The 20763-nt window shown below is 41.1% G+C and overlaps 1 protein-coding gene across 2 annotated transcripts in view; it reads right to left on the bottom strand.

The window, feature by feature from the left end:
* Positions 1–20672, bottom strand: part of ELP2 (elongator acetyltransferase complex subunit 2) — a 36456-nt gene extending 15784 nt beyond the window's left edge. For both annotated transcript variants that reach the window (XR_002828322.1, XM_006085154.3), the window contains exons 1-11: positions 20358–20672; positions 18808–18886; positions 15815–15885; positions 10264–10420; positions 9787–9864; positions 6617–6681; positions 5779–5845; positions 5134–5274; positions 3672–3767; positions 2531–2631; positions 2219–2350 (exon numbers count right to left, since the gene is read on the bottom strand). Coding sequence is in view for 1 of the 2 variants with exons in the window: in XM_006085154.3 (XP_006085216.1) it covers positions 2219–2350; positions 2531–2631; positions 3672–3767; positions 5134–5274; positions 5779–5845; positions 6617–6681; positions 9787–9864; positions 10264–10420; positions 15815–15885; positions 18808–18886; positions 20358–20495 (1125 nt within the window). In the remaining variant the exon portion in view is untranslated. The remainder of the gene's footprint in view (positions 1–2218; positions 2351–2530; positions 2632–3671; positions 3768–5133; positions 5275–5778; positions 5846–6616; positions 6682–9786; positions 9865–10263; positions 10421–15814; positions 15886–18807; positions 18887–20357) is intronic.
* Between the last annotated feature and the right edge of the window lie 91 nt (positions 20673–20763).

Consider the following 20763-nt stretch of genomic DNA (forward strand, 5'->3'; position numbering starts at 1 on the left):
CAATAAATAAAAGTCAGCTCATGTGCTGAAGGGTCCTGGGTACAATTCCGGTCAAGGGCACGCACCTCAGTTGCAGGCTCAGTTCCCGGCCCTGTTCTGGGCGTATGTAGGAAGCAACCAATTGATGTGTCTCTCTCACATCGATGTTTCTCTCTCTGTGTCTGTCCCCCTCCCTTCCATTCCCTCTAAAAATTAATGGACAAAATATCTTCGGGTGAGAATTAACAACAACAACAAAAAATCACTCTTGATCATAACAAATGTACATCTCTGGTTTGGGATGTTGAAGTGCAGAAGGTTGTGGGGGGGTGTGGGGCTGGCAGGCGGGAAGGAGGGGGCACATATGGGAATCTTCCATGCTTTCTGCTCAATTTTTCTTTGAACCTAAAACTGCTCTAAAAAATAGTCAATTTTTTTTTTTAAATCACCCTCAATACTTGTAAGTAGCTATCATAAATTTGAAGCCAAGTTACAAGCACAAGTACAGTGAGATTCTGTCTTCTGGTTTGAGTTTCTCCTTAGTCATCTGATGCTTTTTCCTATGAAGGGTCTCAAAGACAACCTGAAATACGGCTCAAAGGAGCTCTGAGTTAAAAATGAAATTAAATTTATCCCCCAAAATATTTATTTCTAGAAGTCATCGCTGATGATTTCCTGTTTCACATAATAGTAGAAACGAGCCCAGCCAGCGTGGCTCAGTGGTTGAGCGTCAACCTATGTACCAGAAGGTCAGGCTTCAATTCCAGGTCAGGGCACATGCCCAGGTTGCGGGCTAAAGTCCCTAATGTGGGGCATGCAGGAGGCAGCCAATCAATGACTCTTTCTCATCACTGATGTTTCTATCTCTCTCTCCCTCTCCATTCCTCTCTGAAATCAATAAAAAATATATATATTTTAGAAAAAAAAGTGGAAACGATCATGAAAATCAACTACAAATAGAAGACACAAGGGAAAGAGCAAGTCACCCTATGTATTGAGAAGTCAAATCCTCATCAGTAACACACCTATTACAAAGCCCACAAATTAAATGTTATGCAAATCCATGAATTTGGTACTTTAAAAAGGAAGCCCATTATCTGGTGATTCACATTTCAGTCAACGTTCTGACTTTTTTCATTTATTAAAATACATTTACATAGTATCCAATATATGTCAGGCCCTGTTTTTTATGCTGTACAAATATTAACTCATTTAAGCATCATAAAAACCTTAAGTGTAGATGCTACTATTATCCACATTTTACAAATGAGAAATCTGAGACAGACTTAGGTAATGTCTTCAAGGACATACATCTGCTTAGTAAGTGCTGGCGCAGAATCTGAATTCAGATGTCTAGCTCCAAGACCTGTGCTCTTAGTCACTATGCTCCTGCTATTGCATTTCCCCAAACCCAAGCAGCAGATAAGAAGCAAATTAGAAAGTAAAAGATGGAATAATGTTCAGCGTAATCAGAGAAAGATTACCTCTCTTTGAGAAGAGACCAAAATTATAAGAAAAAGCTAAAAGGACCCAATACTTGGAAGGCCATGTAGAATTACACATAACAACAGTCCCTGAGAGCATCAATATAATCCATCACAAAATAAGTGTTCAGAATGCCCTTTTGTCAGTCACTTGTTCAATCATTATCTATGGAGTACCTAACCACTCAACAAGAAAATGTCAAACTATGTTACCTTCTTTAAGATAGGAAAGTTACACATTTTAGGAAAAGCTCCCATAAAAAAATTTACATAGCTTAAAGGAAGAACTTAAAATTTATATAGCTTAAAGTTCATTTATGTAGAAATTTTATATATGTGCAAATTTCAATGCCTCATCAATGCTGGAGAAATGAATACTTTTATTCTTAGAAAAGTATGAGTTTCTTACCTAGTAAACTATAGTATAATGCTTACAAAAAGAAGTGATGTCATTCAAACTTAAATGTCTCTACTGGTACTATGTAGTGCAGCGGTTCTCAACCTGTGGGTCGCGACCCCTGTGACGGTCGAAGGACCTTTTCACAGGGGTCGCCTAAAACCATCTGCATATCAGATATTTACATAACGATTCATAACAGTAGCAACATTACAGTTATGAAGTAGCAACGAAAGTAATTTTATGATTGGGTCACAATATGAGTCACAACATGGGTCACTGTATTTAAAGGGCCAGAAGGTTGAGAAGCACTGATGTAGTGCTATAAGTTAACCTGGGTTTCAAGTGCTTTTCTTACTGGGTTAGCTGCATTCTGTTTCCACAGGTGCAATGCTCCATGGAAAGCATGAGCGATGATCAGAGAGCCATCTTCATTGAACTGGCAATCATAAAATCCCAGAGTATTTCCACCGACTTCCCCTACTCGAACCTATAGCAATAACAGAAAACAATTCATAATCAATAGTAACCACTGATTCCAGAGATTATGTTCTCACTCATTTAACATATACAAAGAGTGAACATCTGCAGCTCTAGGAATACAGACTTGGGAATTAAATATTCAGTTTATAAACTTAATTTTCTATTCCTTAAATATCCACATTTTTACCTGTTCTAGCCAAACTCCTGACTCTTCATCTGGAGCCCAGAGAATCATGGTTTTATCCATTGAGGCAGACAATAATCTCATTGGCTGCTGTAGAACACCATCTAAAAAATATAAACTAATTTCTTTAGGTTTTCACCAGGCATCATGTTTGAAGATTACTAGAAAAAACAACATGGATATTGCAAAAACGTTCACTTTAGCAATGCAATAGCAAAATCTGGAAACACCACAAATGTCTACCATAAGAACAAGTAAACAAGTTGTGGTATATTTAAACAGTGTAATATTAAACTGCAATAAAAATAAACAAACTAGAGTTACATGAATCAACATGGATACAACTCCAAATATTTAGCATGGTAAGCTAAAAAGGCAAGTTGTAAGAGGCTAGGACACACTGAGATCGTGTCAATAGCTGTGAAACTACTGTTTGTGGTGACATCAATGTGTAAAGTATAAAAACATGCCTGGGAGTGCTAATACCCAGAATTCAGTGCTGCAGTTGCCTCTAGGGAAGGATGGAGAGGCCAGGGCTCGGAAAGAATACACAGGGGTCCTCAATATCTATGTCTTTTTTTAAAAACTGTAGCAAATAATATATAATATGATAAAAGCTGAATAGTGGTTACCTGAACAGTAATGATGGATAGTCTATTTCTGGTTTGGGGAAGGAGCTCTGGGGAAGAATGAGGCTGTGCCTTACTCAGCTCCACCCCAGAACCAGCATGAGCACACACACAACTATCACTCCAGAAGTGGAGGTTAAGGGCAAAAGGAGGAGGGGACCTTATTTCCTCATAAATTATGCATGTCAGTATTACCATCTTTGTATTGCCAAGGGTAAAGGATCCAGTGAAGTTTGCCCAAAACTCAATTTCTCTCCAATCCCATAAAGACTAGTCTGAAACTTTTCAGAAAAAAGTTACTGAGGTGAGGCACTTACAGTAACTGGCAGGAATCACCCTTTTCCTGCTCAGGAGTACAATCTGCAGTGGAATTGAGTGTCCAGCAGAACACGGCTGCAGTATTACACTTTGTCAACTTTGTCACACTCAAACTACCCTCCATTTTATTTGGTCAGCTTAACATTCTGCATGGGAGATTTAACTGATGAGGGATATATGCATGTTTTTTGTCCTACCTTTGTAAAATGAAGGCTGCCAATGAACTGCATTCACCCAGCTTTCATGACCAGCCAGCACGGTCTCCAGAGTAACCGCAAATGCCATTTTAATACCTTTAACAAATGCAATGAAGAAGCGCTGTTTCCTCAAAACTCTTCTAGATAAATTTTTCTCTACCCTTGTCTCTACCCGGTCAGAAATAAACATTAAAGAACATGCTCTATTTTTAATATTTTCTGGGATATACTGTTATACTACAACTTAAAAGCAAAAAACAGACATGCCAGCCTCCTAGCTATGCTTATCATTATCAGAGTATAATAACCTAAAATGCCACTTAAAAGAAATCAAGATAGCCCTGGCCAGTTTTGCTTAGTGGTTACAGTGTTGGCCTGTGGATCAGAGTCTCGGGTTTAATTAAAATATCCTCAGGTGAGGATTAACAAAACAAACAAAAAAAGATAAATGCAGAAGTAAAGGAAGACAAGTCAGTTTGAAAGTTTGTGACCTTTCAAACAAAATAATTCATAAAAATATCACAAAAAAATTCAACTTTGGGAATAGCTACTCATAATATGCTGGTTATAGTATTTCTTTGCTCCCCCCATAAAACTGTTACCAAAATCTCAACTCTTATGGGCTTTATAATCAAGAAGAGCAATAACAGCCCTAACCGGTTTGGCTCAGTGGATAGAGCATCAGCCTGCAGACTTAAGGGTCCCAGGTTCGATTCCGGTCAAGGGCATGTACCTTGGTTGCGGGCACATCCCCAGTAGGGAATGTGCAGGAGGCAGCTGATCGATGTTTCTCTCTCATCAATGTTTCTAACTCTCTATCCTTCTCCCTTCCTCTCTGTAAAAAAATCAATAAAATATATTTTTTTTAAAAAGAAGAGCAATAACAAAGAAGAGAATTCCTGGGGGAACAATGCTCACTGAGAACTAACTTTACAATTTAGATGCACATCCAAAAATACCTTCTTCAAAAAACAAACAAAAATAACTTCTTCAAATACAATTATTTCAACAGGATCAATACCCCATGCAGGGGTACTGTTCTGATGCCAGACAGTAAGAAAATCAGAATTATATATACTCCTCAAATGTAGGAATTTAGCCTGTCTTGAAGAGTATCTTCCAACTAAGGTACAGCTAATTCACATTTTTTTTATCTTCATATGCTAAAATTACAAATTTAGTAACATTATACAAGTTAATTTATTGAGAAAACATTTTGAAATATTTTCAGCAATTTTTAAAAATCTTACTAGTATGGTTTACAACAAAAATAAGTTTCATATATGAAAAATGACTCATCATTCCATAAAAATTAGAAAAAGGAAAAATGCATAGTATCAAATTTCATGTAGGGCTCTGATATTTCTGAAAAACTAACCTTCACATAGGTTTATAATAAAACAAAATGATTCAGCTAGGAGACCTAAGTATTATTACATCAAATATTTTCATTATTACTCACTTTCATTTTCTACAGTAAAAGTATTTTCCTTCAGTCTTATATTATCATCACCCTGATTTTCTAATGATGTTGATTTTATATACATCCTCCATATTCGTATCAGGCAATCTTGTGAACAGCTTGCTAGGAAAAGATCTTCACCTAATTAAAAAAAAAAGTTTATTATTATTAAAACAATATATTCTTAAATTTAGGTATAAGACTTTCTCCTCTACAACAGGCACATTTCTATTTCCTGAAAAAATTAGACTTTGCTTCCTTACCCTTCATTCATTTGACCTATATTCAGTTTTACTGACATTGACAAATATAGTACAATGCTGACATATGGTTGTAGCATGTGATATTCTTATATACAGTCTACTAAGATCTACAAAGAACTTTTCAAGAATGCCTGCATGTGGGATAGTCAGCTTGTGTCCTATTTTAAACATCAACTTGTTTTATCTTCTACCACCCCAATTAATAGTTAACAGAAGGAATAAGTATCCTCTTTTCTAATTAATAGTTAACAGAAGGGATAAGTATCCTCTTTTCTAATAGTACATACAAAGAAAATTTTAAATTAAAACATAGGGGGCTGCTTTCTTGGAAGTTACACACACTAGTCCCCATCACAGTGATTTAGCAAAATTTCATACTGACCAAAGGCTGCCCATTCCACACCTCTTATCCAATCCTCATGTCCACAGAGAAAAAGCACTTTCTGAAACTATAAGATAAAAAATCATCAGGCCTGGGGTAAGAATTTAATATTTTCATGTATATCAATTTCATTTAGTCCCAGCCAGTCCTGCTGCATCTCTTCTTTAAAAAACAAAACAAAACTGGGAACACTATCTGATTAGACACAAGATAGAGGTCTCATGAAAAATCTCATAATCATCTATATCATCTAATTGAGTAATGCTGAGTAGATAAGATCTGTAGACCTCAAGTACTCTAAATGTTTACAAAATAGAATGATATATGCTATGATGTAACATAGATAAAAGGTAGGTAGTGGAACATTCACAACAATTTTAAACTGTCTTACAGAATGCAAAGATACTATCTCCTTTATTAAATAAAAGAGCCTCTAGTTAAGAACCCCCTTTCTAGAAATTCCCTCCCCTAGTTTAACAACTCAAAGTGTACATAAGGTTCAGAAAGACAAATGAACACTACCAGGGAGTGTTTTCACTGTAGGGATGATGTACGTCACTTAAAATTTTAAAGAAAAAACACTACCACAGTATCTTCCTTCTCTTCTTCCCCCACCTAGCGACCTGTTTCCTTCTAACAACCCTGGACCTGGTAGTCAAGGCAGCAGCTGCTTGGTGGGAAACCATCTAACAAAGAATTGTAAAAGAAATACTCCTATTGGATTATTTTGGTTTAGATGAGAACATTCCTGAAATTCTATAATCTGGAAATAGTCGGCATTAAGAAATGTAATTAAGCAGAAGCTAATGTCAGTCTCTTCATAAACATCATCAATTACCTGCTCATTCTGTTGAACAAATAAGTGGATTTTGCAGTCATCATCGCCACATGCTAGTATTGGTACTGGGGGGAAAAAAGAGGCTTTGCTGTTAAGTATTCAATCAGACATTATGATTATCACCTCTGCTGGATTCTAAGCTCTAAATAAAGAACCCTGGTTTCTATTTCTCACATCACTGAACAAATAAATTGAAAGTGCTCAATAAATGTCTATAGGAATAAAGTGAATACTCTAAACGTCCTATTAAATGGTTACTTAGCAATGAATGACTACTGATTGAGAGCCCTTTTCTCCATTATAAGTATTTTATGATAGAAGGAGCAGCGAAAGGAGAAGCACGAGAGCAGTTGGGAGCATTTTCACTGTCAGCCCGAAGACTAATATAAAGTTAGCCCAACCTATGTATATAAAAGGCTAATATGGCCAAAACCGGTTTGGCTCAGTGGATAGAGCGTCGGCCTGCGGACTCAAGGGTCCCGGGTTCGATTCCGGTCAAGGGCATGTACCTGGGTTGCGGGCATATCCCCAGTGGGAGATGTGCAGGAGGCAGCTGATCGATGTTTCTCTCGCATCGATGTTTCTAACTCTCTGTCTCTCTCCCTTCCTCTCTGTAAAAAATCAATAAAATATATTAAAAAAAAAAAAGGCTAATATGCTGTGTCCGACTGTTCGTTCAACTGTTCAACCAGTCACTATAAGCACTGACCACCAGGGGGCAGACACTCCGACCGGTAGGTTAGCTTGCTGCAGGAGTCCGGCAGATCTGGACTGGGTGAGACGGGCCAGACACACCCTGGAGCCCTCCCACGGTCCCTCCCCAGCCCCGATGGGATCCCTTGGCCTGGCCTGCACCCTCTTGCAATCCAGGACCCCTCAGAGGATATCAGAGATCAAGTTTTGGCCCAATCCCTGCAGGCCAGGCCGAGGGACCCCACCAGTGCACAAATCCATGCACCAGGCCTCTAGTTGAATAATAAAATGAAGAACTACTATCAGCCTGGCATCACGGTTACTGCACAAAGATGCAGTCATGGTATGGTTGTTACTTTGAGGGCCTCACATTTTGAGAATCCAATAGTAAAACAAAATTCCTGAAGCAAATAAAAACACATATAATTAAATATGTGGTTAAAAAGCTATGAGAGGTGCAAGTGAAAGGACAGAACGGGGCTGATAACCATGTTCCTAACTCCTCTTCAAGCAAAAGCCATAGAATGTATCAGTTGCTCAGCCAGCCCTTATCTCAGCCAATAGGAACGCAAGGAAACTAGCCCAAGGCCAAAAGTATGCTAGCCACCTCCTGTCTTTGTAACCAGACCCTAGCTGCACCCTGCCCTTGCGTCATTAGCCCCCCAGCCATCACTCAACCAACCGGAATCGGCCAAATCAGTGGTCCGAGTGAGCCCCCACCCCCTGACCCAAGCCCTATAAATTCTTTGTTCTTCCAAGACTCCAGGCTCTCTTGCTTCCTGTCACTCCACTGTGTCAGTGAGGGAGGCAGAGGGACCAAACTAGCTGGTTTGAATAAATGACTCTTTGCTTTTGCATCGGACTCGGCTCCCTGGTGGTCTGTCTTTGGGGATTTTGAAATCTGGGCATAACACAAGTGTAAAATTGATTTTCTTTAATAGCACAAAAAACTAATTCACATTACCAAGGGACAGCCTTCATGACTGTGGAGCAAAATAAAGTAGGAACTCTTTCTCTAGGGCAGTGGCCGGCAAACCGCGGCTCTTCCACAAAATACCACGTGCGGGCGTGCATGTACAGTGCAATTGAAACTTCGTGGCCCACGTGCAGAAGTCGGTTTTCGGCCTGGGCGAGTCTATTTTGAAGAAGTGGTGTTAGAAGAAGTGGGGGGTGTCAGTCGGTCGGGCGACGGGAGACGCGGCACAGGCGGGCCGCGGGATACGCAGCGCAGGGGAGGCATGTGCGATTCATGCACAAGTTGAATGAGCCAGTCAGCAGTCTCATTGTGCAGTGGTTAGTGCTAGTCGCGTCCGCAAATCGCGCACGGGTGACAAAAGTACCTACTCGAAGCATAAAGTTATCTGTATTTTTCCAACCAGCTGCAAATCCTACAGGTATTTTTGTCATCAATTTAAGAATTGTAATTCTTTTGTGTTGGTGGCTTTATTATTATAAAATGAAACATTTTTTTAGGTGCCCTGTTTGAGATGGCTACAAAGAAGCAGCAAAGAAAAATGGAAGACGAAAACCGTGAATTTAAAGTTGAATGTACCTACCTATATAGTTTAAGTTTATAAAATTTGGCTCTCAAAAGAAATTTTAATCGTTGTACTGTTGATATTTGGCTCTGTTGACTAATGAGTTTGCCAACCACTGCTCTAGGGAAACACCTTGCTACCAGGTGAATTTTTCAAAGATTTTCTCACTCTAAATCGACTAAAAACAAAACCAAAAAACTCCAGTTACTTGGCCTCGGTATATGTGGGAAGACATTTAAATTTGATGTTATGAAACCAGAATGTGTGAGTTCCTCTTCCGAGGGGGCCCTCGCACAAAATGGAAGCATCACATGAAACCATGAGTTCACAGCTCCTACCCCAAAAGGCAAGAGGCTGATGGCTTCCAGACCCGCCTCTTTCCACCTAGCCTGTCCTCCAGGTTACTGAGGACACAGAGAGACAGACTCAAACTGGCCATCATCTTTGTGAGGGATGATCAAAGGGAAGTACAGATGAGTTTCCTAGCAAAAGGGAAAATTTTCTGTTTGGAGATTTTAAGTAAGTGATCTTAGGCAAAAATGTCATCATGCAGGATAGAAAGGGGCTGTCCTCTTGTAATGCTCACATGGTCCATCTTCAGTACTTTTCCAACTTATCCCAGACCTTCACCATCTAAAGAGCTAGACAATTTTCCCAAATTAGATCTACATACATCAGCAATATATTTCATAAATAGCAGTATCAATCTTGATTACATTATGAAGCCATTTAAATTTTCAACAGCTACCAAAATCCTAATAGCCTCTTTTAATCTTATGTTCTATATTCAGATCTTTTGAATATTGACAACAAAGTATATTAGCTAGGTCTCAACCTGTTTCATGAAAAAATTTAGATACAAAATTGAGACCAAATGTTTCTTTTAAGTTCTGGTCACATGGAGATATGAAAATATATTGCTCTTAAGAGGATACTCACCATCAGTATTAGGCAAAAAAGATAAGCAGAGAGCCAGAGTGAATCCATTTCCAAAGCTCAAGGTCTGAAGGCAGGTTACTAAAAATTAATGAAAAACACCATGAACGACTAACTCTGAGCTTATCTACCTAGAGATTGGACAGCAGCATCACACTAGCAGGGGTTGAGAGAAGTCAATCCTGAGCCCTACACACCATGTGAATTGAAATGGTCAATGTTTAACAAGGTTACAGAGAACAAAATTACTTATATGAAAAGACTGGGAGAAAATTTACATCTATCTATCTTCTATATATAAAACCCTAATATGCAAATAGACCGAACAGTGGAACAACTGAACAGTCGCTGTGAGGTGCGCTGACCACCAGGGGGTGTGCATGGAACATGGTGGGCGTCGGCCGCAGCCCACAGTTCCTTTCAAGGTGCACAAATTCATGCACTGGGCCCCTAGTTAGATTATAAAGTCTTTAGACATACCTGCTGAACCCTCTTTAGACCAGACTCTAACAGTGGAATCGGAAGCTGCAGAAACCATCAGTGTACGCAATGTAGCATCCGATGCCCTTCTCTGGTAGACAGCATGCACTGCATAAACAGGTCCTTCATGGCCGTAGAGAGGAACCGCTTTTAAAAGCTGAGTCAGAAAAAAATGGCAAAAACATTGTGATAAAAAGGAATTACCAGTTTCACCTTTAACTGGAATCACAGGATTAATGGTACTGATAAAATGTGAGACCTAGAAATAGGTCCTTTCAGTTGAAGAGAATGTTAACTTTCGAGAACTCTGTCTGACCATATTAATGATACAAAAAATGTGTATAACCTTGACACAGCAATCTCACATCTAAAATCTATCTGAGGCCGAACCGGTTTGGCTCAGTGGATAGAGCCTCGGCCTGCGGACTCAAGGGTCCCGGGTTCGATTCCGGTCAAGGGCATGTACCTTGGTTGCGGGCGCATCCCCACCAGGGGGTGTGCAAGAGGCAGCTGATTGATGTTTCTCTTTCATCGATGTTTCTAGCTCTCTATCCCTCTCCCTTCTTCTCTGTAAAAAATCAATAAAATATATTTAAAAAAAAAAAAAAAAAAAAATCTATCTGAGGTGCTAACAGCAATAGTTTAACAAATAATAAAAGATAAATTCACACTCGCTTTTTGTTTTGTTGTGTGTGTGTGTGTGTGTGTGTGTGTGTGTGTTTTGGTAGAGGATGTGGGCATCGATCACACACTTTATAATAGTAAAAAATAAACCAAAAATTATTCATAGGGAACTGATTAATTACTCCACACATACACTGTAGCCACTAAAAGATAATCCTATCTAATAAAAGAGAAACATGGTAATTAGCCGTACCTCCGCTACCCTTCCCATTGGCTAATCAGGGAGATATGCAAATTAATTGCCAACCAAGATGGCGGCCGGCAGCCAGGCAGCTGATGCGAACAGGGAGGCTTGCTTGCTTCAGTGACGGAGGAAGCCAAGCTTCCCCGCCTGCCTTGCCGGCCTCTGAGCTGCAACTCTAAGAAACATTGTAACAAATATAGAAGCTAAACAAAACCCCAGAAACCTGCTTTAGTCAGCCAGGCTTCAGCCAGCAGGACCGCATCATTGTTTCAATTACAGAAGGTAAACAAAGGCCAGAAACCTGCTTTCAGCAGCCGAGGCCTCAGAACTAAAGCTGGCCCAGAATTTAAAAAAAAGAAAAAACGGAGCGGTTGGGAGCTTCAGTCACCCGCCAGCCTGAAAACGGCCCTCAGCCCCTCACCCAGACTGGCCAGTCACCCAAGCGGGACCCCCACCCTGATCCAGGACACTCTTCAGGGCAAACCAGCCGGCCCCCACCCGTGCACCAGGCTTCTATCCTATATAGTAAAAGGGTAATGTGCCTCCCAGCACCGGGATCAGCGGAGCAGCAAGGCCTCCCAGCACCAGGATCAGCATGACAGGGGGCAGCGCCCAAACCCCCTGATCACCCTGCAGCTCTGTGTGTGACAGGGGGCGACGCCACAACCTCCCTATCCGCCCTGCTCTGTTCATGACAGGGGAAGGCGCCCCAACCCCCTGATCAGCCCTGCTCTGTGCCTGATAGGGGGGAGCTCCTCAACCCCGATTGGCCCTGCTCTGTGCCTGATAGGGGGGAGCTCCTCAACCCCGATTGGCCCTGCTCTGTTCGTGACAGGGGGGAGCTCCTCAACCCCCTGATCGGCCCTGCTCTATGCGTGACAGAGGGAAGCTCCCCAACCCTCTGATCGCCCTGCGGCTCTGTGTGTGACAGGGTGCGGCGCCCCAACCCCCTCCCCCCATCGGCTCTGCCCTGAGTGTGACAGTGGCGGTGCCCCAACCCCCTGATCCGCCCTGCTCTGTGTGTGACAGGGGGCGGTGCCCCAACTCCCCTATCGGCCCTGTTCTGTGAGTGACAGGGGGGAGCTCAACCCCCTGATCGGCCCTGCTCTGTGCGTGACAGGGGGGAGCTCCCCAACCCCCCTGATGGGCCCTGCTCTGTGCGTGAAAGGGGGGAGCTCCTCAACCCCCTGATCGGCCCTGCTCTGTGTGTGACAGGGTACGGAGCCCCAACCCCCCTGATGGGCCCTGCTCTGTGCGTGACAGGGGTGGTGCTGCAACCTCCCCATCGACCCTGCCTTGAGTGTGACAGGGGGCGGTGCCCCAACCCCCCAATCGGCCCTGCTCTGAGCCCGACCAGGGGCTGCACCTAGGGATTGGGCCTGCCCTCTGCCACCCGGGAGCAGGCCTAAGTCAGCAGGTCATTATCTCCAGAGTGGTCCCAGACTGCGAGAGGGCACAGGCCGGGCTGAGGGACCCCCCCCCCCCCGCCCGAGTGCACAAATTTTTGTGCACTGGGTCTCTAGTGTAGATAAATATATGCTTATTACTATGGAAAGATGTCCATGACATTGAGAAATTGAAGAACATAGGCCAGCTTTGTGGAATGGTCCTTTTTGAATTAAGTCAGATGTTTTGTCATCAATACTATCTAAGTGCATCACATCCATGATGTCAATCTGTTCCAATTTTAGTGAAGTTAGCCTTGGTATCTTAGTAAAGGTAGTGTCTGCCAGATTTTTTCACTGTGAACTTAAAATTTTGGGAGTTGATACGAGATTATACTTTGGGAGTGAGTATGTATTCTATTCTCCATCAAACTATTACCTAGTGATTTTAGCATCCCCATAAGACACTTGCCTAATCAAGCATAGCTGCAAAATGGAAACATGGCAAACAGAACTGGGACCCCATTTGTTTATCAAGTCCACCTGCTTGCCATGCAAGATTCTTCACTGTGGCATCATTTCTGTTGTTTTAGGTGTATTTCTTAGATTTCCAAATGTGTGAGACTCCACCACTTCCTTTGAGAGGTATCTTCCATAAATTATCTTCTCAAATAGCAGTGTCCTTAAGTGTCTCCTCAGCTATTTCCTAATTGCTTAGGCAAAACTCTACTACTCCAGAGGTAATTGTTATGTATAAGGGTCTGTACACTAACTTACTTTCATCATTAACCTTTGGCTTCCTTGAAAAACATTTAAAATTACTCAGATACAGTATGTATAATTGTACATACATACTACACATCTGAGACAATGTTCATCAGAATGTTAACTCTGTTGAGATTTTGTATATAGTTTTTTTCCTTCTTTATACTTCTCTATATTGAAACTTTTTTTTGAGTCTGTATCATTATGCCTTAAAAAATTAAATCTATTGAAAACACTTCAGATCTTTAAACAGGGTTATATTTCAAATATCACAGAATTTTAAAAACTCAAGCAAAAGAAATCTCTCAAGTTCATCAGCTTTTTAAAAAACAATGCTCACTGTTCAAAGACTGAAACCTCTTATACCAGCTTAGAATTACTTACTGTTATCAGAAGTCAAGGTGTGTTGAGCACCTGTGTGCATGGAAATGCATATGGAAAAGAACATTTAAGCCCCTCAGGTTACAATGTGTGGCCCCTTCCCCTAAATCCTCTTACTCCTCCTCCTGTCTTTACACAATTGATCCCCATTTGGCTTCACATTCTCCCCTCTGGCCCCTCCCAAGCTAAGCTTGCTGTCCGCCATCAGATACTTGCTGAGCCTGCAGTACTTTCTATTGACAGAAGTTTGGAGCAAGCACTGAGGAAAAGAGTCTTGCCAAGTCTTATCTCAAATCTCAAAAATGAATGCTAAAATCCTCTCTCTCTGGATTCCTCTGCCAAAATCATTCCAAACAGGAGTTAAGTTTGCTGCACATCCCTTTGCATTTATTCAAGTCCAGGTGGCTCCAAAATCCCTACCTCCAGACCTGGGAAGGACAATTCTGTGTACAAATAACATGTCTACAAATGAAATCCACATCTTCCCTCCTACTTGCCTATTTTCCTTTGTAGAAGCATCTTTCTCCAGGGCCCCTAAGACACAATCTCATGGTTTTTGACTACTCACTCCCCTAACCACCAGCTCCCCACTCCTTTGATAACTATGTACTCAATACCAAAATAATTTTCCTTCAAAAATACATCCCATATCCCTTCCTTCACATTTTTTCCACTTTAATTTGTCATGTGGATGTCAGATTAATCTTTTGATATTCATACTCCTCTTCTTAGAAATTATCGATGACTTCCAAATGCCTGCTAATAAAAAACGAACTTTTAAAGCAAGTGTTCAAATTCTAATAGGATCATCTCCTATTCTGCTTCTCTAGTATTACTGCCCACAATATATTATCTAGAAACATTCCTAAAACTGAATTCCTTAAAGTTATAAGGACTACTAAGAGATTTGAAAGGGAAAAAAAGGAAGTTCAGACTTGAAACAAGTTTGGTAAATGCAAGGCAAACAAAAGTAAGCAGGTTTATCCACGTCAGAACCTTTCAGAGCCCTCACTACCCTCATGCATTGGGATTCTCTAAGAGGTAAATGCAGTGTTTCCCAAACTGGATTGGCCATAGATTCCTTTTTTCATGGAACATCTTAAGAAATGAATAATTCTCTGAACACACTTTAGAAAAAGCATTGCCCTAGCCCTAGCCGGTTTGGCTCAGTGGATAGAGCTTCAGCCGGCGGAATGAAGAGTCCCGGGTTTGATTCTGGTCAAGGGCACATGCCCGGGGTTGTGGGCTCCATCCCCAATAGGGTGCATGCAGGAGGCAACCAATAAATGATTCTTTCTCATCATTGATGTTTCTCTCTCTCTCTCCTTCTTCCTTCTTCTCTGAAATCAATAAAAGTATATTAAAAAACAAAAACAAAACAACTGAACACTCCTGAGCAGAGGGTTCTCCTTTCTCACCTGAGCTTTTACTCATGCTAGTTTTCCTACCAAGAATTCTCACTCCTTTAACTCCTCCCAAGGAAATCAACTCATACTTTAAGAACCATTTCAAAAGACACCTCTTAAATCTTTTCTGAACTCACTCCACCATGGTTGTGGGGCAGCAAGTTAGAGCATCTACGCTGGAGCCACCCTTGTACTTTATTCAAGGACATTTTGCCTTCAAACTACATACATGATTCATGAATAGGCTTTTGCCTCATCTACATCTTCTGTATGGCAGATATTCCAATACCTACCACACTAATTTTTCACTTTTAATCTTTTCTTACAACTAGAAGCAACCTAAATGTCCATCAATAAGGGTCTATCCATACCAAGCATAGCATATTATATCACTGAGAATTACAGTATGTACATCTATATCTACAGGACACCAGATACTCTATGAACACAGCAGTATTAATTTTTATATCACTGAAAACAGATGAAACAGCCCATGTAAGAGCTGCTTAAAAATTATTCCAAAATAAATAGGAAATTCACAGAAATGACTGACAAGCATATGAATATGGGAGCAAATATTAGAGGGAAGGGTACAGGGCCTGTGAAGTACAGAAAATACAGGACCTGGATTACAGATAAGCAAGAATGAGGCAATTTCATAAAGAAAGAACATAACAGAATGAGGAAAAAGTTGACAATAAAAGATGTAACAGGCATTTCTTATAACTATAAACATGCCTACCCACCTGATTATTCTCTATTTCCCAGTGAATCACTTGATTATCAGATCCTCCAGAAACTAATTCAGTAGAAGGAGCTGAAAAGATATCTCAGTAAATATTTTTGTTCATTTTTTTAACAGCTACTTAGAAAAATTTCAAAGCTATAGAAAAGTTAGAAGAAAACTCATATACCCTTTACATAGATTCACCAACTGTTAACATTTTGCCATAGTTGTTTAATAGCTTGTTCTATGCGTACAGGGTGGGGCAAAAGTAGATCTACAGTTGTGAGTATGCGAAAGTTTATTTATTTTTGTATTATTATTATTTACTAATTACTGTATTATTTTCCATACAAACTATAAACCTACTTTTGCCCAACCCTGTGTATAAAGAGACTCCTTATTGTTTTTGACAAACTACTTAAAAATAAGTTGCAGACATCAGGACCTCTGATCCTCAAACACTTTACTATGGGTCTCCTAAGAACTGGAACATTCACCTACATGACCACAATACTATCACATTCAAGAATTTTAACACTGATAAAATATCATTATGTACTATATAGCCCATATTAAAATTTCTACAAATTGTCCCAGTAATATCTTTTATAACTTTTTTAAAATTCAGAATCTAAGAACCATATATTGTGTATTTAGTTGTCATCCTTTCTCAGTCTCCTTTAAAAGATAGAATAGTTTCCCAGTCCCTCCTTTTTTTGTGATAATGAGCATCCCAACCAGTAGTTTTGAAGAATGTACCCAATCTAGGTTTTTTAAAAGGGAAAAATAATATATAATTTTAGTTTGGATTTTCCATTTCTTTGTTTCTTCTGGCCTACGTGTTAGACATTTAGGGGAAGCAGCTGGAGGACTGTCTAAAGAACATTAGATAAGGACTCAGAAGTTCCAGCTTCCTATCCTAACCCTGCTGTCAGCCAGCTATGATCTTGGGATTGAATATCTTCAAGTATCACGGAAATTAAGCCATTTATCTAACTATGTGATTTTGATCATCACTATAAGATACCTGATATGTGGGTTAGAAAGAATATCTAAATTATCTGATGGTAGAACCCTATTCTTAGAGGAAATCAATTCTAATAGTTACAGATTAGTGATGCACAAGCAATTTATTTTATGTAACCTCATTTTTAAAGAAAAGATAAAATATACAAGCCCAAATTTTTTATAACAAATCCCTATACTGAGATTCAAGTAGTCTTTGATGTCATTTGGTGGCAATAAAATTACAATTGTGTTTTAATATCTGCACTACAGCCAATTTTTCTATTTGTTTTTACTAACCTAATATAACTAATTCTGCATTACCAAATGAAATAAGTAGCTTATTCAACTTCATTTTTGTTTTAATGTCACAGATAAAATCATAGCAGAGTCTCACTAATTCAGGAAATTCTGCATTGGTGCCTGGCTCAGAATGCTCTTAATAAATGTTTATGGAATAAAAATTAATTCAGAATCCTAGCTGGTTTGGCTCAGTGGATAGAGCATCGGCCTGCGGACTGAGGGTCCCAGGTTCGATTCCTGTCAAGGGCACATGTCTGGGTTTCAGGCTCATGCCCCAGTAGGAGGCATGCAGGGGGCAGTCAATCAATGATTCTCTCTCATCATTGATGTTTCTCTCTCTCTCCCTCTCCCTTCCTCTCTGAAATCAATAAAAATATTCTTATTTAATTCAGAGTCCATAAGAAAACTACAGTAGGTATATTTAAGACATTTGAGGAAATGGCATTGTATTTTGGAAGCACCATCTAAAAGCAGTATGCTAATTAAACACTATGGAGTCACAGGATGTTAGAGATAAAAGAGACCTGGAGATAATCTATTCCAGCAAATTTCAGTTTGGTGTCAGGACTCCTTTATGCTCTTAAAAATGTTTGGGGGCCCCATAAAGCCTTTGTTTATATGGACTGACTCTATGTACAAATACTAAACACATTAGGTTTGTAAACTAAGAAATGTGAAAACTACTTGCTTATCATTTTTCTTAATAACAAACTCCAGCCTGGCCGGTGTGGCTCGTGGTTGAGCATCTATGAGACAGGAGGTCACGGTCCGATTCCCAGTCAAGTCACATGCTCGGGGTTGCAGGCTCAGTCCCCAGTGTGGGGCGTGCAGGAGGCAGCTGATCACTGATTCTCTCCCATCATTGATGTTTCTATCTCTCTCTCCCTCTCCCTTCCTCTCTGAAATCAATAAAAAATATTTTCTAAAATAATAATAAATTCCATTGCATGTTAACAAAACAACATTTTTATGGCGAGGAAAATGTTGTTTAGAAAATTAACATTTTCTAAAACAAAAAATTAATAAGAGGCACTGTTTTACATTTCTGCAAATCTCTTTAGCATTTAACTATTAGCATACAGCTGGATTTTCATATCTGTTTCTGTATTTAATCTGTTGTGATATCATTCACCACACAGCTGTTGAAAGGGCCACTGTATAACTGTGGTAGAATGAGAATGAAAACTGTGAATAACCCCTTGGTATTATTCTGAAAATAATTTTGATCTCATAGGTGTCACGAACCTCAAAAGCTCCCCTGATTCAGTCCAAGCCTTTACTTTTCAGGTGTAACTAAGATATAAACTGGGGTCAAGAAAAAATGCAATGTCCTGCCTAAAAAAAACAATAGCTTGTCTGTGATGGAAACAAGTCAAATTTTTGGAATCCCAGCCTGGGTCCTAATATGGGCCCTGCTTTCAGGCTTTCAAGCAGAAGCTATGGGCAATGGTGGGGGGTCTTACCACACTCAGGGCTGCCTCTACCCTCATCCTAAGCACTGCTGTGCTATCCATGCTTCAACTGCTACAAAGTAAAAGTACAGGTCAGATATTTCATTGGGCATACCGTTTTTCTTCTATTTTCCAATTGAATAATATCAGATAAGCTGATGGTAAAATAAGAGAAGTGATGAAAGAAAAATGACTAATCATACTTTATCAGAAAACAATTCAGATCAGCTTTTACAATTAGATTAATACTTACAGCCATCCTGTTTACAGATCCACTGTACGCAATTGACTCGAGCAGTGTGACCATTCAGGTTGGTAATGACAACCCTTTTCTTTAACAAAGGAAGCACCAGTTAGTAAATTAGAATCTATCCTACAGAGGAATTATTAAATTAATAAAGATCAGGTTTCAGTATTTTTGATGGATTACTTCAGACAAAAATCACCTTCCTTTACTTTGTAAACTTGTAACTGTGGCTTACACCATCCATTCACTCTAATTCTTTTCACCACTCCACAATCCCAGTGTCCTGTGCTCTCATCATAATAAGCTCTCAGGTCTTCACCTGCCTTGGTCCCGAGCACCACTCACTCCCCTTCCCACTCCTGTCCTCATCTGGGGAGCCTGTCTTGACACCCCAGGCTGGATAAGAAACCTCTTCCTGGTGCTCGCACAGGTCTCAGGGCCCTACTTCTATCATGCCAGCATCAATTTGAGGGTTTTGTTGAGGGGGAAAAAATCTTCAATAGAGGCATTTGTGACTAATGGGTACATATTCATGGCTCACTTTGCATGTCATGACTAATCAGGTATTGATCTGCACCTGATAAGTGCTTAGGATACCCTTCCCCTGTGACCTTTACCCCAATGGCACTTTCTTTTATTTTATTTTTAAAAAATATTGTATTTATTTTTTACAGAGAGGAAGGGAGAGGGATAGAGAGTTAGAAACATCTGTGAGAGAGAAACATCGATCAGCTGCCTCCTGCACACTCCCTACTTGGGGATGTGCCGGCAACCAAGGTACATGCCCTTGACCGGAATCGAACCTGGGACCTTTCGGTCTGCAGGCCTATGCTCTTTCCACTGAGCCAAACCGGTTAGGGTGGCACTTTCTTTTATTTTTATTTTTTAAAAATATATTTTTATTGATTTCAGAGAGGAAGGGGGAGAGAGAGAGAGAGAGAGAGAGAGAGAGAGAGAAACATCAATGATGAGAGAGAATCATTGATTGGCTGCACCGAGCGCACAATCCGGGCATGTGCCCCCGACAGGAATCGAACCCGGGACCCTTCAGTCCCCAGGCCAATGCTCCATCCACTGAGCCAAACCATCCAGGGCGACACTTTCGTTTAAATGTCCAATTCCAGCCATGGCAGGGTAGCTCGGGTCGGGGCATATACAAGAATCAACCGATGAATGCATAAATAAGTGGAACAATGAATCTCTCTCTCTCTCTCTCTCTCTCAAATCAATAAATGAAAGAATTGTTTAAAAAAATAAAATGTCCAATTCCAAAGCTAAAATACAAGCGGCAAGTTTATATAGCTGAGGGAAATATAGGCATGAGATAGCATCTGTGATAACGGATTTAGCCCGTACCTAAACTGCAAATCTTTCAAAACCCAAACTAATTTTTTTAGCAGTACTACAGTTTCCACAGAAGGCTTCAGAAAAGGTCGTCATCATTCGGGTGTCTACGTGGGGCTAACCGGTCACCGGTGGGACCTGGTGACCCCAGGCCGATGGCGGCGCGCCCAGACACCCCGCCCCTTGCTCAGGCGCACCGCCACCGCCCTTACCCGCGGGTCGTAGAGCACCACGGAGCAGGAGGTGCCGAAGGCCAGAAGTCCTCCGGGCCCCGAGTTCCAGCTCAGGGCTCCCCGCACCCGGTTGGGGCAGCAAAATACGTGAGACGCCTCCAGCGCGGATGCCACCATGTTGCTGGCTGGTCCGAGGCCGAGTTCTGGGGGCGCACTTCCGCCCTCTGAGCGGAAACACGCGCGAGGCCGCCCCTCCGGCCGGCCTGGTCCGCACCGCGTTTCGGAGGCAGCCGGGGGCGGGGCGGAGACGGCGGAGACGACCACGCCCCACAGGCTCCGCCCCCGCCCTGGCTCCTCTGGTCCACCGTGCCCCGCCGCTGCCACCTCTGGTCTGCTGACCGTGGCCCTGCGCACAAACGCGGCCTCGGTCCCCAGGACGAAGCCC

The sequence above is a fragment of the Myotis lucifugus genome, unplaced genomic scaffold (genome assembly GCF_000147115.1).
Source record: "Myotis lucifugus unplaced genomic scaffold, Myoluc2.0 scaffold_16, whole genome shotgun sequence".
NCBI classification, from domain to species: Eukaryota; Metazoa; Chordata; class Mammalia; order Chiroptera; family Vespertilionidae; genus Myotis; species Myotis lucifugus.